At 45.6% G+C, this 20,201-nt stretch overlaps 1 protein-coding gene across 1 annotated transcript; it reads right to left on the reverse strand.

Annotated features, from left to right (window-relative positions):
* Positions 1-3,855: 3,855 nt before the first annotated feature.
* LOC136335527 (F-box-like/WD repeat-containing protein TBL1X) lies at positions 3,856-19,926 on the reverse strand. The gene is given in 13 exon segments (XM_066276723.1): positions 3,856-3,992; positions 5,377-5,540; positions 7,213-7,318; positions 7,321-7,339; positions 7,719-7,802; positions 9,315-9,442; positions 11,309-11,374; positions 13,794-13,866; positions 13,976-14,072; positions 15,603-15,631; positions 17,516-17,765; positions 19,269-19,363; positions 19,801-19,926. Coding segments are annotated over 13 exon segments (1,374 nt in total).
* Positions 19,927-20,201: the final 275 nt, after the last annotated feature.

Raw genomic sequence — 20,201 nt, forward strand, 5'->3', positions numbered from 1 at the left:
GAGCAAAATCCGGACTGTTCTTGAAATGAAAAATGTTGAGCATCCTGAGTTAGCTAACACTGAGTGGCTCCTGAAGTTCTACTATCTCACAGACATGTCTGAACATCTGAACCAGCTCAATGTGAAAATGCAAGCCATTGGTAATACAATCTTATCCCTTCAACAAGCAGTGTTTGCATTTGAAAACAAGCAGAAACTCTTCATTGCCGACATTGAAACTGGTCATTTACTACACTTTAAAAAACTGGGAGAGTTTAAAGGTGCGTGCACGGCAAGTGACCCTGCTCAACATCTTAATCTCCAGCAGCTAGCGGGCTTCACATCTAATCTCCTGCAGTCATTCTAAGCATGCTTTGGAGAATTTTATGAGCACACTCATCTTTTTAAGTTCATCACCCATCCACATGAGTGTGCAGTAGACAACGCCGACCTGAGTTACATCCCCGGTGTCTCTGTCAGAGATTTTGAGCTACAAGCTGCTGACCTGAAGCCCTCAGACATGTAGGTGAATAAATTCAAGTCACTGAATAAAGATTTGGAAAGACTTACAAGACAGCAAGCAGAGTTGGCGAGCAAACACAAGTGGGGAGAAATGAAAAACTTCAACCCGTGGACCAGGTGATTGTCAAAACTTGGAACATGCTTCCTGTCACATACCACACACTTTAGCATATGAGTATTGCTGTACTGACAATGCTTGGCTCTACATATGCATGTGAGCAGTCTTTCTCACATCTAAAGAACGTTAAGACCAGCCTACAATCACGTTTAATGGATGAAATTCTCAATGCCTGCATGAAGCTTAACCTCACCACGTATCAACCAGACTACAAAGCCATCAACAAAACTATGCAGCACTAAAAGTTGCATTAATAGTAAGAAGTACTTTATTCATCATTGGTTAGCCACAGCATAACAACATTATTAAAAAGAATTCAGAGACTTATTGTACTTTATAAGTGTTGGTCTTACATAAAATGCACACATTTACTTGTATTTAGTGTTAAACATATTGTATCACTCTCACAGAATTACGTATTAAAATATGTAGCATTCATGGCTCTCTCAGCCAAAAAGTTTCCCAACCCCTGCGTTAAAGGTTTTGAGATCTTCATTTCTAGTCTGCAGCTCCTGTAAATCAAGACCACGTTGAACGAAGGAAAGGTGGAGAGACAGGCAACCTCAGAGAAGGGAGCAAAACCAACCCTCCCTCCATCGAGTGTCCAGATTACAGAACGACGCAGTTATACGGACGGTAAGAGCCAGTTTCCGAACATCCTTTGCCAGAGCATCAGTAGTGCCTGAATTATCGAGGTGAAAGACCCACCACGCTTAGAGGATCTTTCTCCTCTTCCTCCGTCTATCAGAGCATTTTTCTTCTTTTATTGGTTTGACACACATATCTTCTTCCCATCCCGTTACAGCCATCAGAGTCTGTCTGGGTGGGACAAAGACCTTACACTATCCCACCGGTGGCTTTATGATTTTCGGGCTGCATGCCCCATGTGGAAACCGTACTCCCTGCTGTAAGCCTAATTTGGAGGGACCCGAAACATTGAAGACAGGAACAAGGTCCGTCATTTACATATCAAAGCTTTATTGTCTAGCTTGGTCAAGCGGTGGCAAATTCCAACAGTTGTCTGAAGGAGAGCATGCGCTGGCCCTTTGTTCTACTTAGTTTTTATAGTTTTGTAAGTGGGAAGTACAGAAGCAAAAATTGCATTTAGGAGCCCCTTACCACTATCAGTTATAGTCATATGTCCTTTAACATGATAGGACCACAGTCAATTTGCAAGCCATACATCCTTTTGGGGAAAACAAAATTTACAAGCGAACACAATGGTAGAAAGATGTCTCTTTACATATTAAAAAGCATTCCTATATTATCTAGTGTTCATCTGCTATCTCTCTGTCCAGAGTCACACGTGTTAACCACACACATTTATATAGGAGAGGTAGTTTCTGTGGGGACAAATGCCCGCAAATGGCTCATTGCTATAAGAAAAGGTTTATTTTGGCTTTTCTCTCCTTGCACCTCGCTAACCATTCACCCTTTTTCCCACAGGTGTGGTGGAATGTCTGGGGATCCATGTTTTCCTCCCCTTTGCATTTATAATACAATGCCAAGGGCCATCCTGACTATGCCAATCACACAGTACAGAGACTATTCTCACAATTTCTCTGCACACCTTAACCCAAATCAACAAAATGTTTCTCAAACCTCCCAAAATATTAATATTAATTCTGTAGCTTTTGGTACTTTACAACACCTGCTGGTGAAGTGGCTCAGTGGCTCCTCACCCACCTACGGTATAACTGTGTGTGTCTGTTTCAAACTTCTTGATGAAGACCATGAAAAATTATAGGACTACAAAAACGTATAGGGATCAGTGGATTTGAATGTCCACACCAACAAGTCACCCCCACGCAGTTCTGAGTGGATAGGTGGAGTCTGGAGGGTGCCACAACCCCATGTGTACTAACTACTGGTCCGTTAGAATTCCGCCTATCTTCCACACACCGCGTGTTTACTCCCATAGATCTAGAACACACACTTGCAGTGAGAGAGAGAAAGGGAGAGAGCCCCTGTTATCTTCAAAGACAATGCAAATGCACCTTATGAGCTAAGGTTGGCTAAGCACATGGCCCACCAATTTTATTTTATAAATAAAGTTTTATTAGTACGCAGTTATGAACGTTCAGAGCAGCTCTAACCACAGTTTCCATTTGCTGAGCATTCAACCAACCCACTCCAAGTTAACACTAACATCACGGAAGAGAAGAGCCAGGACAAGGGTAAAGCCAGGAACTACTAGCACATTGTTAGTGTCTCAGCAGGTGTCACAGCCCAGGCCTCCAGTGGAAAGGCAAGTGACAACTGAAGCCTCAGCACCTGGGTTTTCAGAACCTTGGAGGCTACAACAACACCTGGCTAGACGTCCCACTGCCCCTGCCTTATGCTCAAGAAAATCTCAAGGGCTAATGTAGGGACCCGCCTTACCCTGAAGGTTGCATGAGAGGTTGCATAAGGAACAAGGAACTTAGAGCTGACCCAGCCCCCAAATCCTATTTATCTAGATTTGTAACAGTTTTAAAAGTTTTAAAACTTTTCCACTGCCTGCCCTATGTTACTATGCCATGTGACTTCTCCCCCCACCAATAGCTAATAGCCAAGTCTGCTTTTGGAAACTGCTTGCTTGCTCAGCCTATATAAGACCTAGTTTGTAAGCGTTTGGGCGCGGCTCTCATCTGCGACTTTTTAAGAGTATAGTGTCCCTGAGACACCTGAGAGTCCGCCCCTGCGCAGGTTAAAAGCTTGGCCAATAAATTTTCCATCTAAATTCCTGAAAGTCTCCAACATCTGTTTTATACCCTGGTGGATGCTACACTAGACATCTCATGGGACCCAAGAGACCTGTGGGACACAAGGTCATGCCTTTATCAGCAGGATGTCCAGGTTGAAGACAGAAACTTGGGACAAGAAGAGAACAAGTTTCTCAGCCTCGGTTCTCGGATCTCAGTTGACCGGATTTCCTCCATTCCGCCCCATGCCCTAGAAAATCCTGGGTGCTACTTACAGAGCTGTAGGATGCACTGGTGCCCCTTTGTCCCCTCAGGCATTCCAGCACACCTCCATGATACCACCGGTGCCTCAGTAGCTGTGGAGGAGACTTCTATACTGCAACGAAAAGGGTCATCACGCATGATGCGACGGGGTTTCAGAACCCTTCGGCGGTGCAAGGGCATTTTGCCACCCACCAGTGTGTTAGCACGGAAATTCTCAAACACCCAGAATCTAAAGGATTTTCAGCAAACAGTCTGGTGACTGTAGAAACGTGTCTCTCAGACTTCCCACTACGCGAGTGTCGGTGACTTCTGACTGACTGCCCATGGAATCCACCTCTCCTCTTTGGCTGAGAAAATACTTTCCACAGCCTTTCCCCGACAATGTCTGACGGTGGTGAGGACACTAAAGCGGCGGGGGCCTGGGGCTATAGCCCGTCAACAATATTATACATGTGCATGTATGTAAAAAAGGAATCCACCTCACAGGGGATTCAAGTGAACTTTAAAATGTCTCAAAGAGATTTGTGACTTACAAGAAAGAAGTGAAGGCCCTGGCCGGTTGGCTCAGCGGTAGAGCGTCGGCCTGGCGTGCAGGGGACCGGGTTCGATTCCCAGCCAGGGCACATAGGAGAAGCGCTCATTTTCTTCTCCAACTCCCCCCCCCCCTTCCTCTCTGTCTCTCTCTTCCCCTCCCGCAGCCAAGACTCCATTGGAGCAAAGATGGCCCTGGCGCTGGGGATGGCTCCTTGGCCTCTGCCCCAGGCCCTAGAGTGGCTCTGGTCGCAGCACAGCGACGACCCGGAGGGGCAGAGCATCGCCCCCTGGTGGGCAGAGCGTCGCCCCTGGTGGGCGTGCCAGGTGGATCCCGGTCGGACGCATGCGAGAGTCTGTCTGACTGTCTCTCCTCATTTCCAGCTTCAGAAAAATACAAAAAAAAAAAAAAAAGAAAGAAGTGAAAGTCATTTGATGAGTTTTTGACAACAGGCGGTACCTAATGTCACTCGTCAGGATGTCGCTTTCCAAAGCACCCGTCACTGTTTCTAATGAGCAACTCAAGCACAGAGACTCTTGCATGTTATTCCTGGGATGTGTGACTTAGCAGGTGGCCTTATCTGGATTACAAGAGTCCATGCAGGACTGACCATGACTTTTTCTTCTCTAAGAGACTAATGTTTCTGCGAAGCTGACCCTGGGAAGCCTGAGGGTCTCAGTGGACCTTGGCAGTTAAGTTGGCTTATGTAATACCGAGTCTAGCCACAAGGGGGCATGGGCTCAATACAAATACAGGTCAATGTCATCCCACCCACAGGGGATCCCGAAGGCAGACTGGATTAAAAGGAGAGACCAGAGGCCTTGATTCCATTCCAAGACCCACAAAACAAGTAGCTGCTTACATGCAAGGGCTCCAACCACTTCTCTCTTCCATTAACTGGAGACCCAAGACCTGGCTGCACAGCATAGTACTCTCCACTCTCAGCTTCCCACAGACGTCACTCTTGAGAGTCAGAATTCTCTAGCCTGCCGAGTGGTGGTGCAGCAGATAGTGTCAACCTGGGTGCTGAGGTCCCTGGTTCAAAACCCCAAGATATCTGGCTTGAGTCCCCCATTTCCCGCCCACATCAAGGTGCATATGAGAAACAATCAATGTACAACTAGAGTGAAGCAACTATGAGTTGATGCTTTCATCAACTAGGAGTTATCTCTATCTTTCTCTCATTTGCCCCCTGAAACAGAAGAATTCTCCTATCTTCAGGAGTGGGAAGAGATACCCACGGTGGCTGATGTTCAGAAAAAACTTGGTGAAATTACCTGGGTGTTCCTGATATACAACGCACTTGTCAAAGGAACCACTGGACAGGTACTCGTTGTCAGGGCTGCAGTCTCTGCTGTACATAGGCTCCTGTTGCTTGGGGACCATGTGGGTGCACACGCTACGCTCCACATCTCAGAGCTGATCTATAAAACTGAACAAACTGGAAAGGATGTGAGGAGACATCACCATAAAAGCATGATGCTTCCTTCTAGTACCCCGAAATGGTTAGCATGCAGGGCTGGGCAAAAGGAAGTCTAAAATGATGATCATTTGAGACAGAGGTTACTCTCTCTTTTTCTCCATGCTGTTATTGGGGAAAATTACTTAGGCCAAGTTCATCCATTCCTGCATTTTCTATACCTATGGATGGTAAATACTCCTGTAGGACATTTACAACATTCCCTAAAATGGTCTCACAATTCAAAACACAACACTGATCATTACCAACTGCAAAATTGGAAAGAATGAAAATAAAGAAAATAAAATTTTTAATGCAATGGCAAGAAAAATACAAATATACCTAAATATGCATTCATACTCCTGAGACCTTCAAGTTTCAGTTTTCCTGAATTTAGAAAAAAAGAACAGTACACTACAAAGCTGGCATTCTTTCTCTCTACGGGGATCCTGAGGCACTGCTATACCCCTTTATGACTAAAAGGACAATTAATATTCATACTGGGTAACAGGTGAGACAAAAAACCTCAAAAGCCATCAAAACATGATTTTCATATGTTCATTATCTTCGTCATTTGCGTGGGTCTTTTGTGGTCTCAGGGTTCAGCGTCTCAGCTGATGCAGGAGTTCCTTCCTTCCAGTGTTTGCTAAGGAATGTCCCCAGATAAGGTGCTTTCAGCAACAAGGGTCCTTGCTGCTGGGGTGACTGCCTGGCCACTGTTGTATCAGAGAGACTAGGGCTGGGTCCTCCTGGCTGACAGAACTGTGCCACCTGTCACCTCTTCCACTACTTCTTCTCTGCAGTGACAGGGAATAAACCTACTGCTGCTTCCTAATGGTAAGACATTCCTTCCATCTCAAATTCTGCCTTATCTACTAACCACACTACCACACTTCTTTCATCATGGACTTCAGTCCCCTGAGTAGCCCAACACAGACTATGAATTACATCACCTTATTTTTGTAAACGTTCTTATTGATACACAAGAGAGAGGAATGTTGTATCCTGAATGGGGTCCTCTGAGCGTAGGGCTGAAAGAGTTCTGTTGACTGCAGCCTAAAGTGATATGGTTTTGAGGAGACCCCTGTGACCACTTATAACACCCTTCCTCAGATGGGTGCTTCTGAGAGTCACTATGTAAATGGTTCAGAAAAAGTGGCTAAGGCTGAGGAACTTGCTCTTGCCCCTCAGTATTCTTACCACCTGCACCTCCCATTTGAATAAAGTAAACCAAGCCCAAAGCCTATGCTGAAATTTGTTTCCTTTATGTGTCGTACACTTCACAGAGAAAGGTGCCAGGCTCCTAGGCACACAACCTAACCCTAGACTGGCCTGGGGGTTAAGAGGATTCTAACCTTGCATGAGTGTCAATTGATAGGTCTATCTCATAGTGCCCTTTCAAAGTGAGCTGTTTGTATAATTGGAAGGCTGCCGACAATCATGACACACCTTAGCAAAATTTTCTATTCCTTTTGATACAAATAATGCTTACTGGCAACATTTCTGTTCTCTTTGATATAAGTAAAGTTCACTGTCTATAACATTTTTAAGAGGGGACAGAAAAAATTACTGTCAGATAACTTTTACAGCCACCATCATCAAGGCTGCTTTGAGGATCCCAGGGAGACAGGACCGTGGGTCATCTCCCATTTACCTTGCTAGCATGATGTTGGAGTTTGGGTTGCTGGTGGTTGGGCCAGTTGGCCTCCACTTTACAGTGTATATCTCTTTGCTCTGATCCTGAAGGTTGTAAACACATGGTCCTGCTTCATACTCCAGATCTAGATATCACATGGGGACAACGTAAACCAATGCCTGTTCTGCAGCTGGGAACAGTTCAACATCAGTTATTCTGTGAGTGACCATTAGGTCTGCAGCTTCAGGAAAGTTCAATGACCAATGGGTCACTGCCCAGGTAGAGGAGTGGGCAGAATCCTGGGAGCACCAGTGGGAATGCCACAGGGGAGGGGAGAATCTCAGCATTATCCTCTATTGATCAACAGAAGTTAATAGGTCACAGCGAGCCACAGAGTAGCAAAGGGGAAATTTTATAGTGTCAGGAAGAGTGTCAATGACAAAATTTTCAGTCATAGCTGCCATGAATGCAAGACTAAAGGGGTTGTCCAGCATCAAGCAGCCCATGCTTCCAGACCACACTACCTTTAATGTCATGTCATACGAGAAGAATGCTAGCAACATCCCAGAAGAATCCCACTTATCCCACTTGATAGCGTTGACCTCGTTCTGAAAAAAAGAGCAAAAATTTTGAAAAAAAAAAAAAAAGACCCGAGAGTAGGTACCTCAGTGGTCCAGCAGGGGGCAACAGCGCACAGTCATCTCTGAAGAGTGAACCTGCAGTTACAGGAGTAGAGATGCACACCACTCCAAACCCATTCCTCTTTCTTTTTTTGTTACTCTGCCTTTTCCACTTATACAAAGGCATGGCTATTAATATAAAAGACCTAGGATATTAACCTCTTATCAGACGTATTGTCGAACATGTTCTCCCATTGTGTAGTTTGTCTTTTTATTCTGTTCTTATTGTCTTTAGCTGTGCAAAAGCTTTTTAGTTTGATATAGTCCCATTTGTTTATCCTGTCTTTTATTTCACTTGCAAGTGGAGATAAATTGGCAAATATATTGCTGCGAGAGATGTTGGAGAGCTTACTGCCTATGGAATACTACTCAGCCAAGGGAAATGAAGACATCGGATCATTTACAATGACATGGATAGACCTTGATAACATTATACTGAGTGAAATAAGTAAATCAGAAAAAACTAAGAACTATATGATTCCATACATAGATGGGACATAAAAATGAGACTCAGAGACATAAACAAGAGTGTGGTGGTAATGGGGGGGAGGAGGAGGAAGGAGAACGAGGGGGTGGGGGGAGGGGAGGGGCACAAAGAAAACCAGATAGAAAGTGGTGGAAGACAATTTGACTTTGGGTGAAGGGTATGAAACATAATCAAATGTCAAAATAATCTGGAGATGTTTTCTCTGAACATATGTATCCTGATTTATCAATGTCACCCCATTAAAATTAATAAAAAAAATTAAGAATAGAACTACCAAAAAAAAAGTTCTAGGAGCTCTTGCACACTGCAGGAATATGCTCCAGGAAGGCTACGAAGAGCTTCAGGTGCTACATCAAGAAATGTGATGAGAAATCAGCTGACACCAGAACCTTCTGGACTGAATGGTTCATGTTTTCCACCAAAGTAAAGAAAACTGGGTATTTCTATTTTCCCTCTTTTGCAATCTGCTTTTAAACCCATCCATTAATATTTTCTTATTTTTTTATTAAGATCATTATTTCAGACATTATAACTCTCAGTTCTCAAATTTCCATTTGACTGTATTTTTAAAGAATATTGTTTTCCATGAAGAGAAGATTAGTGAAGTTATATATGACACATTACAAGACAGCACATTTTAGAGAGAAATGGGGGATGGAATCAGGGGCAGTGGGGTAGTGGGGGTAAAATGGGGGCATGTTGTTGGGAGATGTTAGGGTGTTATATTGAGTGAAACACTTGAATTCCTTTCAAAACAATAAACTGAAAAAATTGATAAAATAAGAATTTTTTTTCTACAGACATCTCCTATCTGCTCACTCATTATGAGTACCCTGTTCTTTATGTACTCATATGTTTGTCTAATAGCTTCATTAAGTCTTTCCTCTGAAATTCAATATCTGGCTCATCTCAGAGTCTGTTTTCTTTCAAGCAGCAGTAAAGGGTGGTATAGCATTTAATGTGGGTCCTTGGAAGCTTTTGATGAAGTGGTTGCAGCTGAATCTATAGACCTGAATGTACATGTCTGTGGTACAGGAGGCAAAGGTAGTGTTGTTCTGCCAGTCCACATCTAGAGAGGGGACTGTGAGGCAGAAACAGAGGGATGACATTTGCATGCACTAGCTGTTCACAGAGCTCAGCTGCTTTACAACCAATTAAAGTATAGTCAAGAAGCCTTATCTAGTAACATGATGAGAACAATTGTTTCCAGAGGAAAATAGCCTCTTGTCCTGAAAGACGTAAAAAAATTAATAAAACTTGAACCTTCCTGACCAAGAGAGAGGACAGAGGCCATGTCCTAGACAGATAAACTACAGAAGATATGCTTTCTCCACAGAGAAGAAACACATGATCTGTGGTCTCCCAGGGCCAGGGGATTGGAAGCTCTTCCCCTGAAGCCCTTCAGGGAAGGGAAATAGCGTATTATGCTGAGAGATGTTATAAATGAACGCTTAAGGAGAAAAGTGTTGGCAGAACCTTACTGATATACATCTTGGACAGGCAATTCCCTTAAAAAAAATAGAGCCCCTAGATCCAGAGTTCACCTCATGACACACATTCCCACATCACAGGAGTCAGCACATCTGGTATAACAAGCTCAGAATGTGTCACTCAATCTTCATGACCAGAAAGGCAGGAATGGTTTCAACCCTCACGTCAAATATGAGAGAAACCCTCTAGACTGTCTTGCTACCAGCAGTGACGAGCACAGACATCTGGCACAGAGATGACAGACTGAGGTCAAACCCGTAGGCTGGTTCGGCAGGGACTGCGGAAAGTGTCTATGGACTGTGACTTTTTAACGGGTGGGGCACTCTCCTTACAGCATCACAGAAAATGTTCTGTTCTTCGAGTTGGGACCTTGCCTCATAATTTGTCCCTGGAGAACTCATGGCCCTTGCTTGGATCCCTAACATGACACCAATTTGGGGCTATGCTATGTTGGGACATCCTTGGGATCAGCCGTCCCTCAGGCACCCCAAACTCCTCTTCAGCAGGGACTCTCTTCTGGTGCAAACATCACATCAGAAACATGTGATCAAACAGTGCATGCTCACCCCACACATTTTGTGCTTCCCTCTGCACGGAAGACACGGCCTGTGGCATCTATGTTTCTCTGACAGTCCTTACTTTGGGGGTGGCTGGCCATCTCTAAGTGAAGAGGCTGCCCTAACATCAGGCATGCGTCACTCAGAGTATGAGGTATTCAGTGGGAGTTTTCAAAACCAGAGTCCCAAGAGCCCTGGAAACCCACAGGGGCAGCTGTGACCTCAGTATACAAAGGAACATAGTTAACTGTTACGCAGCTGTGCACTGATTCTGCTCTCTTGGCCTGCATCTGGGAATTCGAATAGCCAGAATGTTCCCACAATTCCTTAACTGGTAAAAACTACTTCCGAACTGAAACTGTGTATACAATGTAGTTTAATCTACTTTCTGGCTAGGAGTCTGGAATTGTGGAACAAACCATGCAGCAAGGGCCAAAGGGACCACCCCTTATCACAGTCCCAGACGCCGGGTCTCTAATGAGCTTTCCTGTCAGTGGAAACTCCACGTTGACCTGTCCCAGGCGGTGCCACAGTGGAGACCCCTGGACATGCTGGCATTTGTTCTGTGTACCTGTCCTTACTTTGGCTGGCTTTTGTGAACAGCTGAACCTGGGCAGGGTTTCAGGGACCCCCGATACAGCTGACATGGGTTAGAAGAAAGGAAAAGAAGGCTACACCAGCCCTATGACTCCTTTCCTGCTGTGTTTTCAACCTTTAAGTGTTGGGGTCTCTGTATTTTGAAAACCTTAAAGCACCACTCACAGAGAAACGGGTTTCCTCCACCTGCCGAGCTTGAGTCCACAAATACGGTCCTCCAAGCATTCACAATGACTAGACAAGACATTTCATAACAGATTCTGAATTTCTTTTTCTAAATTACAAACTAGAAACAGACTCACCAGAACATGACAGAAACTGCTGCTTGGCCTCCCCTGTGTGGCCATCCCAAATTATGGTTGTCTGCGCTCTGCAAATCAGAAAGCAAATGTCAGTAACCAGTTTCCTCACCAAGCTTTGTGTAGAAACGTTTATTGTACAAGAAGAGGTAGTAAGGGCCTGGCCGAGTAGCTCAGTTAATTAAAGTGTTGCCCCAATACAGCAAGGTCATGGGTTCAATCCCCAGTCAGGGCACATACAGAAATCAACTAAGAAATTAATAAATAAGCAAAACAAGAAATCAATGCTTCTCTGTCAGATCAATCAATCAGTTAAATTTAAATTTAAAAAAAGCAGCAAACCCCATTTTCTTCCAAACCAGCACTGTTCAAGAAAGATATTATGTGAGCTACACAGGAAATTTTGTGTCACAGTAAGCCTTCTAAAAACAGAAAAGAACAAAGAAACGGTTTCACTGCAGTATGGCCAAAATTATTGTTTCAACATGTAACCAATGTGTGTCTGGTGATGAGATACCTGGTACTTTTTGTTTTCTGGTGTGTGGAGACCCCACCACCACCACCGCCCCATTACAAGCTGAAAAACTTATAATGGAGCTCATCCAAGTGTCTTCCTGACACTTTGCAAATGAAGAGTTGAGGAAGAAATGGCCATTTCAGTCAACTCCCCTGACAATCGCTACCCCAACTGGGGACAGGAGACAGGGCGTAGCACACATGATATGCTTGGGTAAGGCTCCCCCAGACTGGTCCACAAATAAAGGAAAATGACCTTTCCCCCTTGGAAGACAAAGTAAATCTTGAGGTGTTCTGAGCCTATGGATGTTGGAGAGACAGGGAAGTATCTGGAGACAGTTCAGGGAGCACTTCTGAGACTAAAATCTCAATGAACCAGAACTCTCCACATTCTGGGAATCTGTATACCCACTCATTGATGTCAATAATGCTCCCGATTAAAATAGAACTGGTTATGAGCTGTAATGCCTGTAAAAATTTTCCAAAGAAAGCGCCAGGGCCGTGAGTATCTATCTCTAAAACCTGGTTCTCTGCATTCTGGGTCACTTCTAGACTGACCAACATCTTTAATTTGTTAGTTTGGTAGATAAAACAGGTTTTTTTGTATTTTTCTTAAGTGAAAAGCGAGGAGGCAGAGAGAGAGACTCTTGCATGTGCTTGACCGGGATCCATGTGGCATGCCTGCTAGTGGGCCATGTTCTGTCCATCTAGGTCGTTGCTCCATTGCAACCGGAGCTGTTTTAGTGCCTGAGGCAGAGGCCATAGTGCCCGAGTCAACATTGTTCTAATGGAGCCTTGGCTCTAAAAAGAAAAAAGAGAGGCACAGAGGAAGAATAGGAAAAAAGGTGCAGAAGCAGATGGGTGATTCTCCTTTGTGTCCTGACCTAAAATTGAACCTGGAACATCTACATCCTAGGCCAGTGCACTTCCACTGAGCCAACTGGCTGGGGCCTGAATCTAACACTTTTAAATTTACTTATTGAAATGCGTATGGCACTGGAAAGAATATATGAATTCACAATTCTGTGCAATTTTACATTCTGAATCAGTAATTGTATAATTTTATTGATGTTTACATTGAATTATATAGCCCAGACAATAAAAAACATTAAGTAGCAGAAAATCTGGTAAGAATCTGAAATATACCTTCACCCCTTGGGGTCAAGCACCCACTGAAGATGGTCAATGCCAACATCCCCATAAACTCTAATTTCTGTCTAGGTATTGTTTTATAAAATATTATTATTATTGTTTCTTTTGTGGTTGACCAGTAAAGGCAGACAGTGCACAATTTGAAACATGCACATCACCACACAGCTCAGTGTCTTCTAGTCAGAATGGGTTCAGGTAGAAAATGAGAAGAAAATATAAAAACAGCTCATGAGACAACAGAAGGCAAGGAGAGAAAGAACTCTTCTGAGAAAATGGTGAAAATTTTGTACATGTCCATAGAGCAGTGTGACACACTCAAGAAATGACATGCTATCAACAAATTGTAAGGTTACATCACAGCAAGAAAAACCAATAAGCATGAAACAAGTTGTCTTGGTTGCTTATCAGGAAAAAGGAAGCCTTAGATTTCAAAGAAACCTCCATTATCTAGAGCAGGGGTCCCCAAACTTTTTACACAGGGGGCCAGTTCACTGTCCCTCAAACCATTGGAGGGCCAGACTATAAAATAAACTATGAACAAATCCCTATGCACACTGCACATATCTTATTTTAAAGTAAAAAAGGGGGGGGAACAAATATAATATTTAATATAAAGAACAAGTAAATTTAAATCAACAAACTGACCAGTATTTCAATGGGAACTATGCTCCTCTCACTGACCACCAATGAAAGAGGTGCCCCTTCCGATAGTGTGGCGGGGGCTGGATAAATGGCCTCAGGGGGCCGCATGCGGCCCGCAGGCCATAGTTTGGGGACCCCTGATCTAGAGATTCCAGATGCCGTTTAAGCCTACACTCACTTTTTCTTATGCCGGCACTCAAAATGTAGTCCCACTCTTTGCTCCACTTCAAGGCAAAGGTGACGCCTTTATGCTGGTTAGGTTACTTGGTGGGTAAGTCAAAAGACAATAATGAACATGTCAACTTTAATGCCAATATGGGTCCACTCCTTGTTCCCACACCAGAAACCCTCTTGTTGGACTCTAATACAAGGGAGACTGGGCTTAACATCTTTCATCCATATTCTTGCAAAACCATCATAGGACACCATCTCCAACAATGTCCCATCACTCTGTGGGCTAAAAAGAGACAGCCAACAGCCACAGCTTAGGAGGGGCAGCTTCTGACCCACCACAGATGACCTCCTACCCCAGGGCTAGAATATTCTTCCACTAATAATGGGTGCCCTATTAAGACTTATCTACCCCAGCCATGGCCAGTTGAATCAGTCATAGAGCATGAGCCTAGCATATGGTAGTTCTGGGTTTGATTCCTGGTCATTGCAAACAAGATAAAAACCCATCAGCCTATCCACCTCTTCTCCCCCTCTTCTCTCTTTTCTCTTCCATTCCTACAGCCATAGCTCAGTTAGAGATAGTTGGCTCTGGGCACGGAGGATGGCTTCATAGCCTCCAACTCAGGCACTAAGAAGAGATTGGTTGCTGAGCAATGAACAAAAGTGCCTGATGTGCAAAAAATTGACCCCAAGGGGGCTTGCTGGGTGGATCATGATTGGGGTGAATGTGGGAGTCTGTCTCTGCCTCCTCTCCTCTCACTGAATTAAAACAAACAAACAAACAACAACAACATAAAACTTATCAAACTCCATTTGACTCCAGGTAGTCCGTGGTTTTCTAAAACATAGGAAATGTAGGTTTAAAAAGATGTAAGTATTCATAGGCACAGAAAAGTAAAAATAAGTACTATGTTAATACAACCATTTAAGTTGTATTTAATATTGAATACATAAATGTACCTGTTCCAATGAACACACAAATTCAACTTGGAACAAACCCACAGAAGCTCTCTTATTGATATTCTGGGACCTTTCTGTACTTTTCTTGCATGCCTTTTAAATTATAATGTAGGTAGCTTCTTGCTGGTTGGTTCAGCAGATAGTGTTGGCCTTGTGTATAGACATCCCCGGTGTGATCTGAGGTCAAGGCACACTGGAGAAGCAACCATCTACTTCTCTTCTCCTCCCTCCCCCTTCTTTCTCTCTCTTCCCCTCTTGCAGCCAGTGGCTTGACTGATTCGAGTGTGGCCCTGGGTGCTGAGGTTAGTTTGGTTGGTCTGAGTATCAGCCTCAGGCACTATAAATAGCTCCGCTGATTTGAGCTTCAGCCCCTTACAGGGGTGGCCGCACGGGTTTTGGTTGGAGCATATGTGGGAGTCTCTCTCCTCTCCTCTTACTTAAGAAAAAGAAGTTCCACAGGAAAAGTTACAATGAGCCTGGGGAGACTTTTCTGAGCTTCGTACAATGTGTCTGCATGGAGAAAAAAAAAGGGTTTGTAAGGAAGTGACGAAACAGGAAGAAACATAGAGCGAAAAAAATCTAAAGAAGTTAGAAAGAGGGTCGTGTCCCACGTGTATGTGCACAAAACACTGCTGACACAACTCCTTGAGTGCTCAGAAACAGATCTTCCGTGACACGAGCCACCCCAGCGACCCTCATGTCAGTCCCGGGGTTCCACTGTTGGCTGTCAGGGAGGCGGACTGAGCTTGTTTCAGTAAAGCGAGGTCACACTTTGTTACTGGGGACACCGTGTCTCCCTTCCCAGCTATAGTGCCGCAGCACAAGCTGGGTCAGGCCCCGTTGCTGTTCTCACTGAGGTTCCATATCCAAGCCGTCAAGTCTCTGGAATGCAGAAGAAAGCACACCGTATTCAGCATTCCTTTCACTTGCTATCTTTATTTTCTCCTTTCCCTCTTTGTAACCTGAGGGTGCAGCCGATGGGGCAGAGGCCAGACAGTGGCCCAGGGCACAGTATGCTCTGGCGTGGGGCCCTAGGGGACCTGGGGGGAGAGACCAGCCATAAAACCCAAACCCACGCATGTTACATAGTTTTTCCTCAATGTGTTTTCTGCTCCCCATCTCTGCTGCACTGTGTAAACTTAAACATGGTCATTAGTCCCCACCCAGAGAGAAAATGGCTTGATACCAGGACTTCTAGACAATTTGACCACAATAGGAGGTACCCATAGGAGGGCCATGCGGGGCAGGTGCCCCACACCGTGGTCCGCACACCTGGGAGTACGCCCCAGGCAGGTAATGGAGCACATGGTCTGTGAGGTGGCAGTCCGGACAAGAGAGAGCAGTGCAGAGGCCAGCGCCCTGGAGCGCCCCAGCCTGATGCCCTCACCCAAAGCCAGGAGTTCACTTAACGGGGTTCCAGGCACAAATGAACAGCTTAGAATCGTGGTCATGGAGGGCCGTGGCCCTGCTGGATTGTAGATCCACATTGCCATCTACTCATCGGTTTCGAGTAGCCACTCTGTCATAGGAAGCTGGGGAACGTCATTGCCTGGGCACCGCAGTCTTACAGACCTTTTTTTTTTAATAGAACATCACCTCTGATGTTTACAACCAAACTGTGGTTTGTGTAATTTAGTAAGTACTTTATATTTATTTAAATACAGGGAAAGGACAAGAGGTTACTGGTGTAAGAATTTATTCTGGTATTATTAATTAATTGTTGTATTATTTGTTGATTATGCACAACTCTAGACCTACTTTGCCAACCCTTTCCATACTGTGTGTTATGTTTATTTCAAATTTGACAGAGGGATAGCAATAGTTTACTCCTTATACGTAGGCACCAGGTGATGTCCCGCAGCCACTGACACGAGAGGGAGTTAAGGTGACAAAAGCTAGTTGTCCCCTGCACACAGCTTCTAGTTCTCTGTTCCCCCGAGGGGATGAGGCGCTTTATCTCAAACAGCCTTCTGAAGGGTCACCTCTTCAGAGAGCTCCAGAGGGTAGATCCCGCCACGCTCTCAGAACGCCTGCCACCCTCTACCTCCACGTTCACACATCCTCGTTCCCTTGGAGCACATGCATGCACAATGTTCACGCACCCCTACACCTGCATGCATTCCCGTGTGCATGACACACACGCACACAAGCATGCACACTTTGAACTCAGACCCCTCGGCAGTCTCTGCATGTATGACAGCATGGGAGGAGCAGGCGGGTGCTCTGGGTAAAAGGTTGGTTCTCTGACTGATCTGCCCAACACTGTCCAGTGGTCACATAACGAGTATGTGTTTTCTCGGGACTTGCAGAGACCAGTTAAGATGGCATGTGCTGTCCTGGTGCCCGCTCAGAAATCAGGAGCTCCACACTTATACCAGGGTTTTACCAAAACTCTCCACCTGGAAAGCTGAGTGGGGGACTGGGGACCTGCAATGAGAGCACTGTATGCTGGACGGTGACCACGCAGTGTGGGTCCCTGCAACATGCAGGGAGCTCACAGGGAGGCATGACTCCCTAAAACTGAGTAAGTAATGAACGCAGTGTCTCAGGACTTCAAAGGATGGTTGGGGCATGAAGTCTCTCAGGCTGGAGTTAATGCACATGTTGGGAAGCAACTAAGGGCAGTCATGCTGCGGACAGACCCCAGCAGAACCTTTGGCACTGGGACGCCGTGAGAAACCACTGGCCCTCCCAGGCCTGGGAGGGCACACACACTGATTGCGTGGGCTCCGTTCTTTTCCCGGTCCGCTGTGGCCTCACACACACTGATTGCATGGTCTCTCCGTTCTTTGGTTCATTGGGCTGGGAAACAGCTGCTGGTGCCACTGTTGCTGCTGCCACCACTGATGCCACCGCACTGGCCTGCTGCTTAGTGAGCTTCTCTCGGAAGACCTGCGCCCACATCTGCACCACGTTGGGCATCACAGCATCGATGAGGAACAGGGACTCTATGGGATGGCTGTCAAACACCGTGCCATCCTGAGGAGAGATCCTGGGGTACCCTTCAACCTTGCTGCTGCTCAAAGTACGTTTGCACCCCAGGGAGACAAGCGGGAATTATGGCTTGGAGCTCACAGCAGTGCCAAAGTCATCTGTGGTGGCCTGGGCAGTGGGCACGGTGGGCAGGTTGTGTGGGTGCGAGAATTGGTGCAGTACAGGTGTGTACTGGCTGTGCTAAGCGCAGGACCGACATCACACTTGATGTGTCACAGACATCAGAAATGTGCACCTTATTCTATGGAAAAGGTGCTGTCTGATATCCAATTACTTCCATTAGCAGGTGAGGGGGACTTTGTTGTGCAGGCGATTTTGGCAATGCCTGGAGACTGTTCTGGTTGCCACCACTGGTAAAAGAGATGCTGTTAACATGTATCTGGTGGGTGTTGACACAGGACACTGCTCATAATCTAGTGTGAAGAAGACCCCACCCCTAACGCAAATGTTCTGGCCCCCAATGTCAAGAGTAACGAGGCTGAGAAAACAGCACAGATGCCAGGACAAGGTGGGAAGTACCTGAGAGTAAGTGCCCCTCAGTGTGGGAGGGCGTGTCTTCAGGAACATCCTTCCTGCACAAGACAGTGGTAGAGAGGGAGAGAGAGAGAGAGAGAGAGAGAGAGAGAGAGACCTGCACCCCAGAGAGCTGACTGCCAGGACACCTCTCTGTCTCACTGGATAAAATGCACCCTGGCTGCCTTACTTTAGAAATTAGAAACAAACAAACAAAAAAAGACACAAGTTCTAGGTGAAGGGGAACCCAATGAACCATCACTCCGACTGGTAGCTTGTCACAATTATGTGAAATAAGGAAGTAATCTTACAACAGAAAACGTGTAAAAGTGAGCAGGTCAGCTGTGAACCACCCTCAAACCCGGTTCCAGCCAATGCTGACCAGCTGGTGAGCATGCCTGCCTCCACCACATATTTATGCCCCAAATGGTTGACTACTTTGCAAAGAGCAGGAACTGCCCACAGTCATCAAAACATGTCCTAGTTTAAACTCTAAAAGCACATGTCTCACTTGTAATGACAGCAAACCTAATCGACAGGGTTTCTTGTCCTCTAAACAGACAGGAAATGTATGAAGGTTGTTCAACACGCAAGGGACAAAACCCAAAGGGGCAGCGAAAACGAGTCATGGCCTCACAAGAGCTGAGCGCTGGCGGGAGTTTGGTAGGAGGTGGCTCATGTCCTTGTATCACTTGTTTGTTTTGTGGAAGAATCCCGGACATCCAAGGTAAAAAAAAAAAAAAAAAGGAAGAGGTTGCTGGGTTCAGGGAAGAAATTGGCAGCAAGTCAGATGCCTTTCAAAGATGTAAGTTTCTGGAAGATGTCACAAGAATGCATGTGACAGAACACAGGATCCATTTGTTCCTTTGACTTTGAAAGCTGAAGAGAAAGTGGAGATAAATGGGATACAGGAGACAGGATGAGAGACAAGTCTGGGAGTTCTGAGGTGATGGGCTCCTGGCAGGTGAGACCCGTGGAAAGAATCGCTCAAGGGCAGGACCCTCGGACTTACGGTGTTATGGGCACGTAGGGCAGGGCATCAGCCATGTGGGAGGAGTAGTGATCGTATACGGGGAAGCCCGGGGTGCAGTCTTGTGCCAGGTCATGCTGGGAGAAAGTATGGAATACATAAAAGAAACTCGGTCGAAGACGCCAAGAATGGCGTAAAGGTCACCAGAGGTCCTGGGCTCCTTCCCCAGAGAATGGCAAAGAGCGAAGCCAAAGGCATGGGTGGATGAGTGAACAGGGTGTACTGAAAGAAGCTGTTGGAACCCAAAATTGAAAAAAGATTTCACTGGTGTAAAACTGGCCCTACAACACACTGAGCCCCAACCAAAAAAGGAGTTCCGAGAATGCACACCAGGAGGGGCTGTTCCCACCCACGAGGAGGGAGCTGGCTTCTTCCTGCCGCCCTAGCCTTCCCTCCCTCCTCCTCCCCAGTCCACACTTTTCCGTTCCCACTCCTGGATTAACAGGAATATACAAAAATTGTAGTGTGTTTATTTTGCAGAGATCAATGTAACCGGTCTTCATGTGACGCTCACCTGCACAGGGACTCCGATGAGGCTCCTCCCCGCAGCTCCTCTGCCCCTGCTCTCCGAGGACATGAGCAAAGGTCCTTTGAGAACAGCAGGCCATTCTTTCTCCAACTTTCTATGTATCTGGCCCATGACCTTTAATCTTCACCACACTTCTCTCATTCTCACAATACACTATGCACCCACAATTTTCCAAAGCAGCTCTAATCCCTATATTTACCACAATACTCTGTTTTTTCCACAATTTCTTTTTCTATACACTCTGTGCCCAGACTGTGATAGAACCCACAACCTGGTTGCCTTCAGATGACTCTAACTGCGCTAAATGACCAGAGCCAAACCTTCCCTTCTTTATACTCATCAGTCTCCGTAGCCCAAGGTTATGGTTTCACGATGTGTCCACTAAA

This window comes from Saccopteryx bilineata, chromosome 4, assembly GCF_036850765.1.
Source record: "Saccopteryx bilineata isolate mSacBil1 chromosome 4, mSacBil1_pri_phased_curated, whole genome shotgun sequence".
NCBI lineage: Eukaryota > Metazoa > Chordata > Mammalia > Chiroptera > Emballonuridae > Saccopteryx > Saccopteryx bilineata.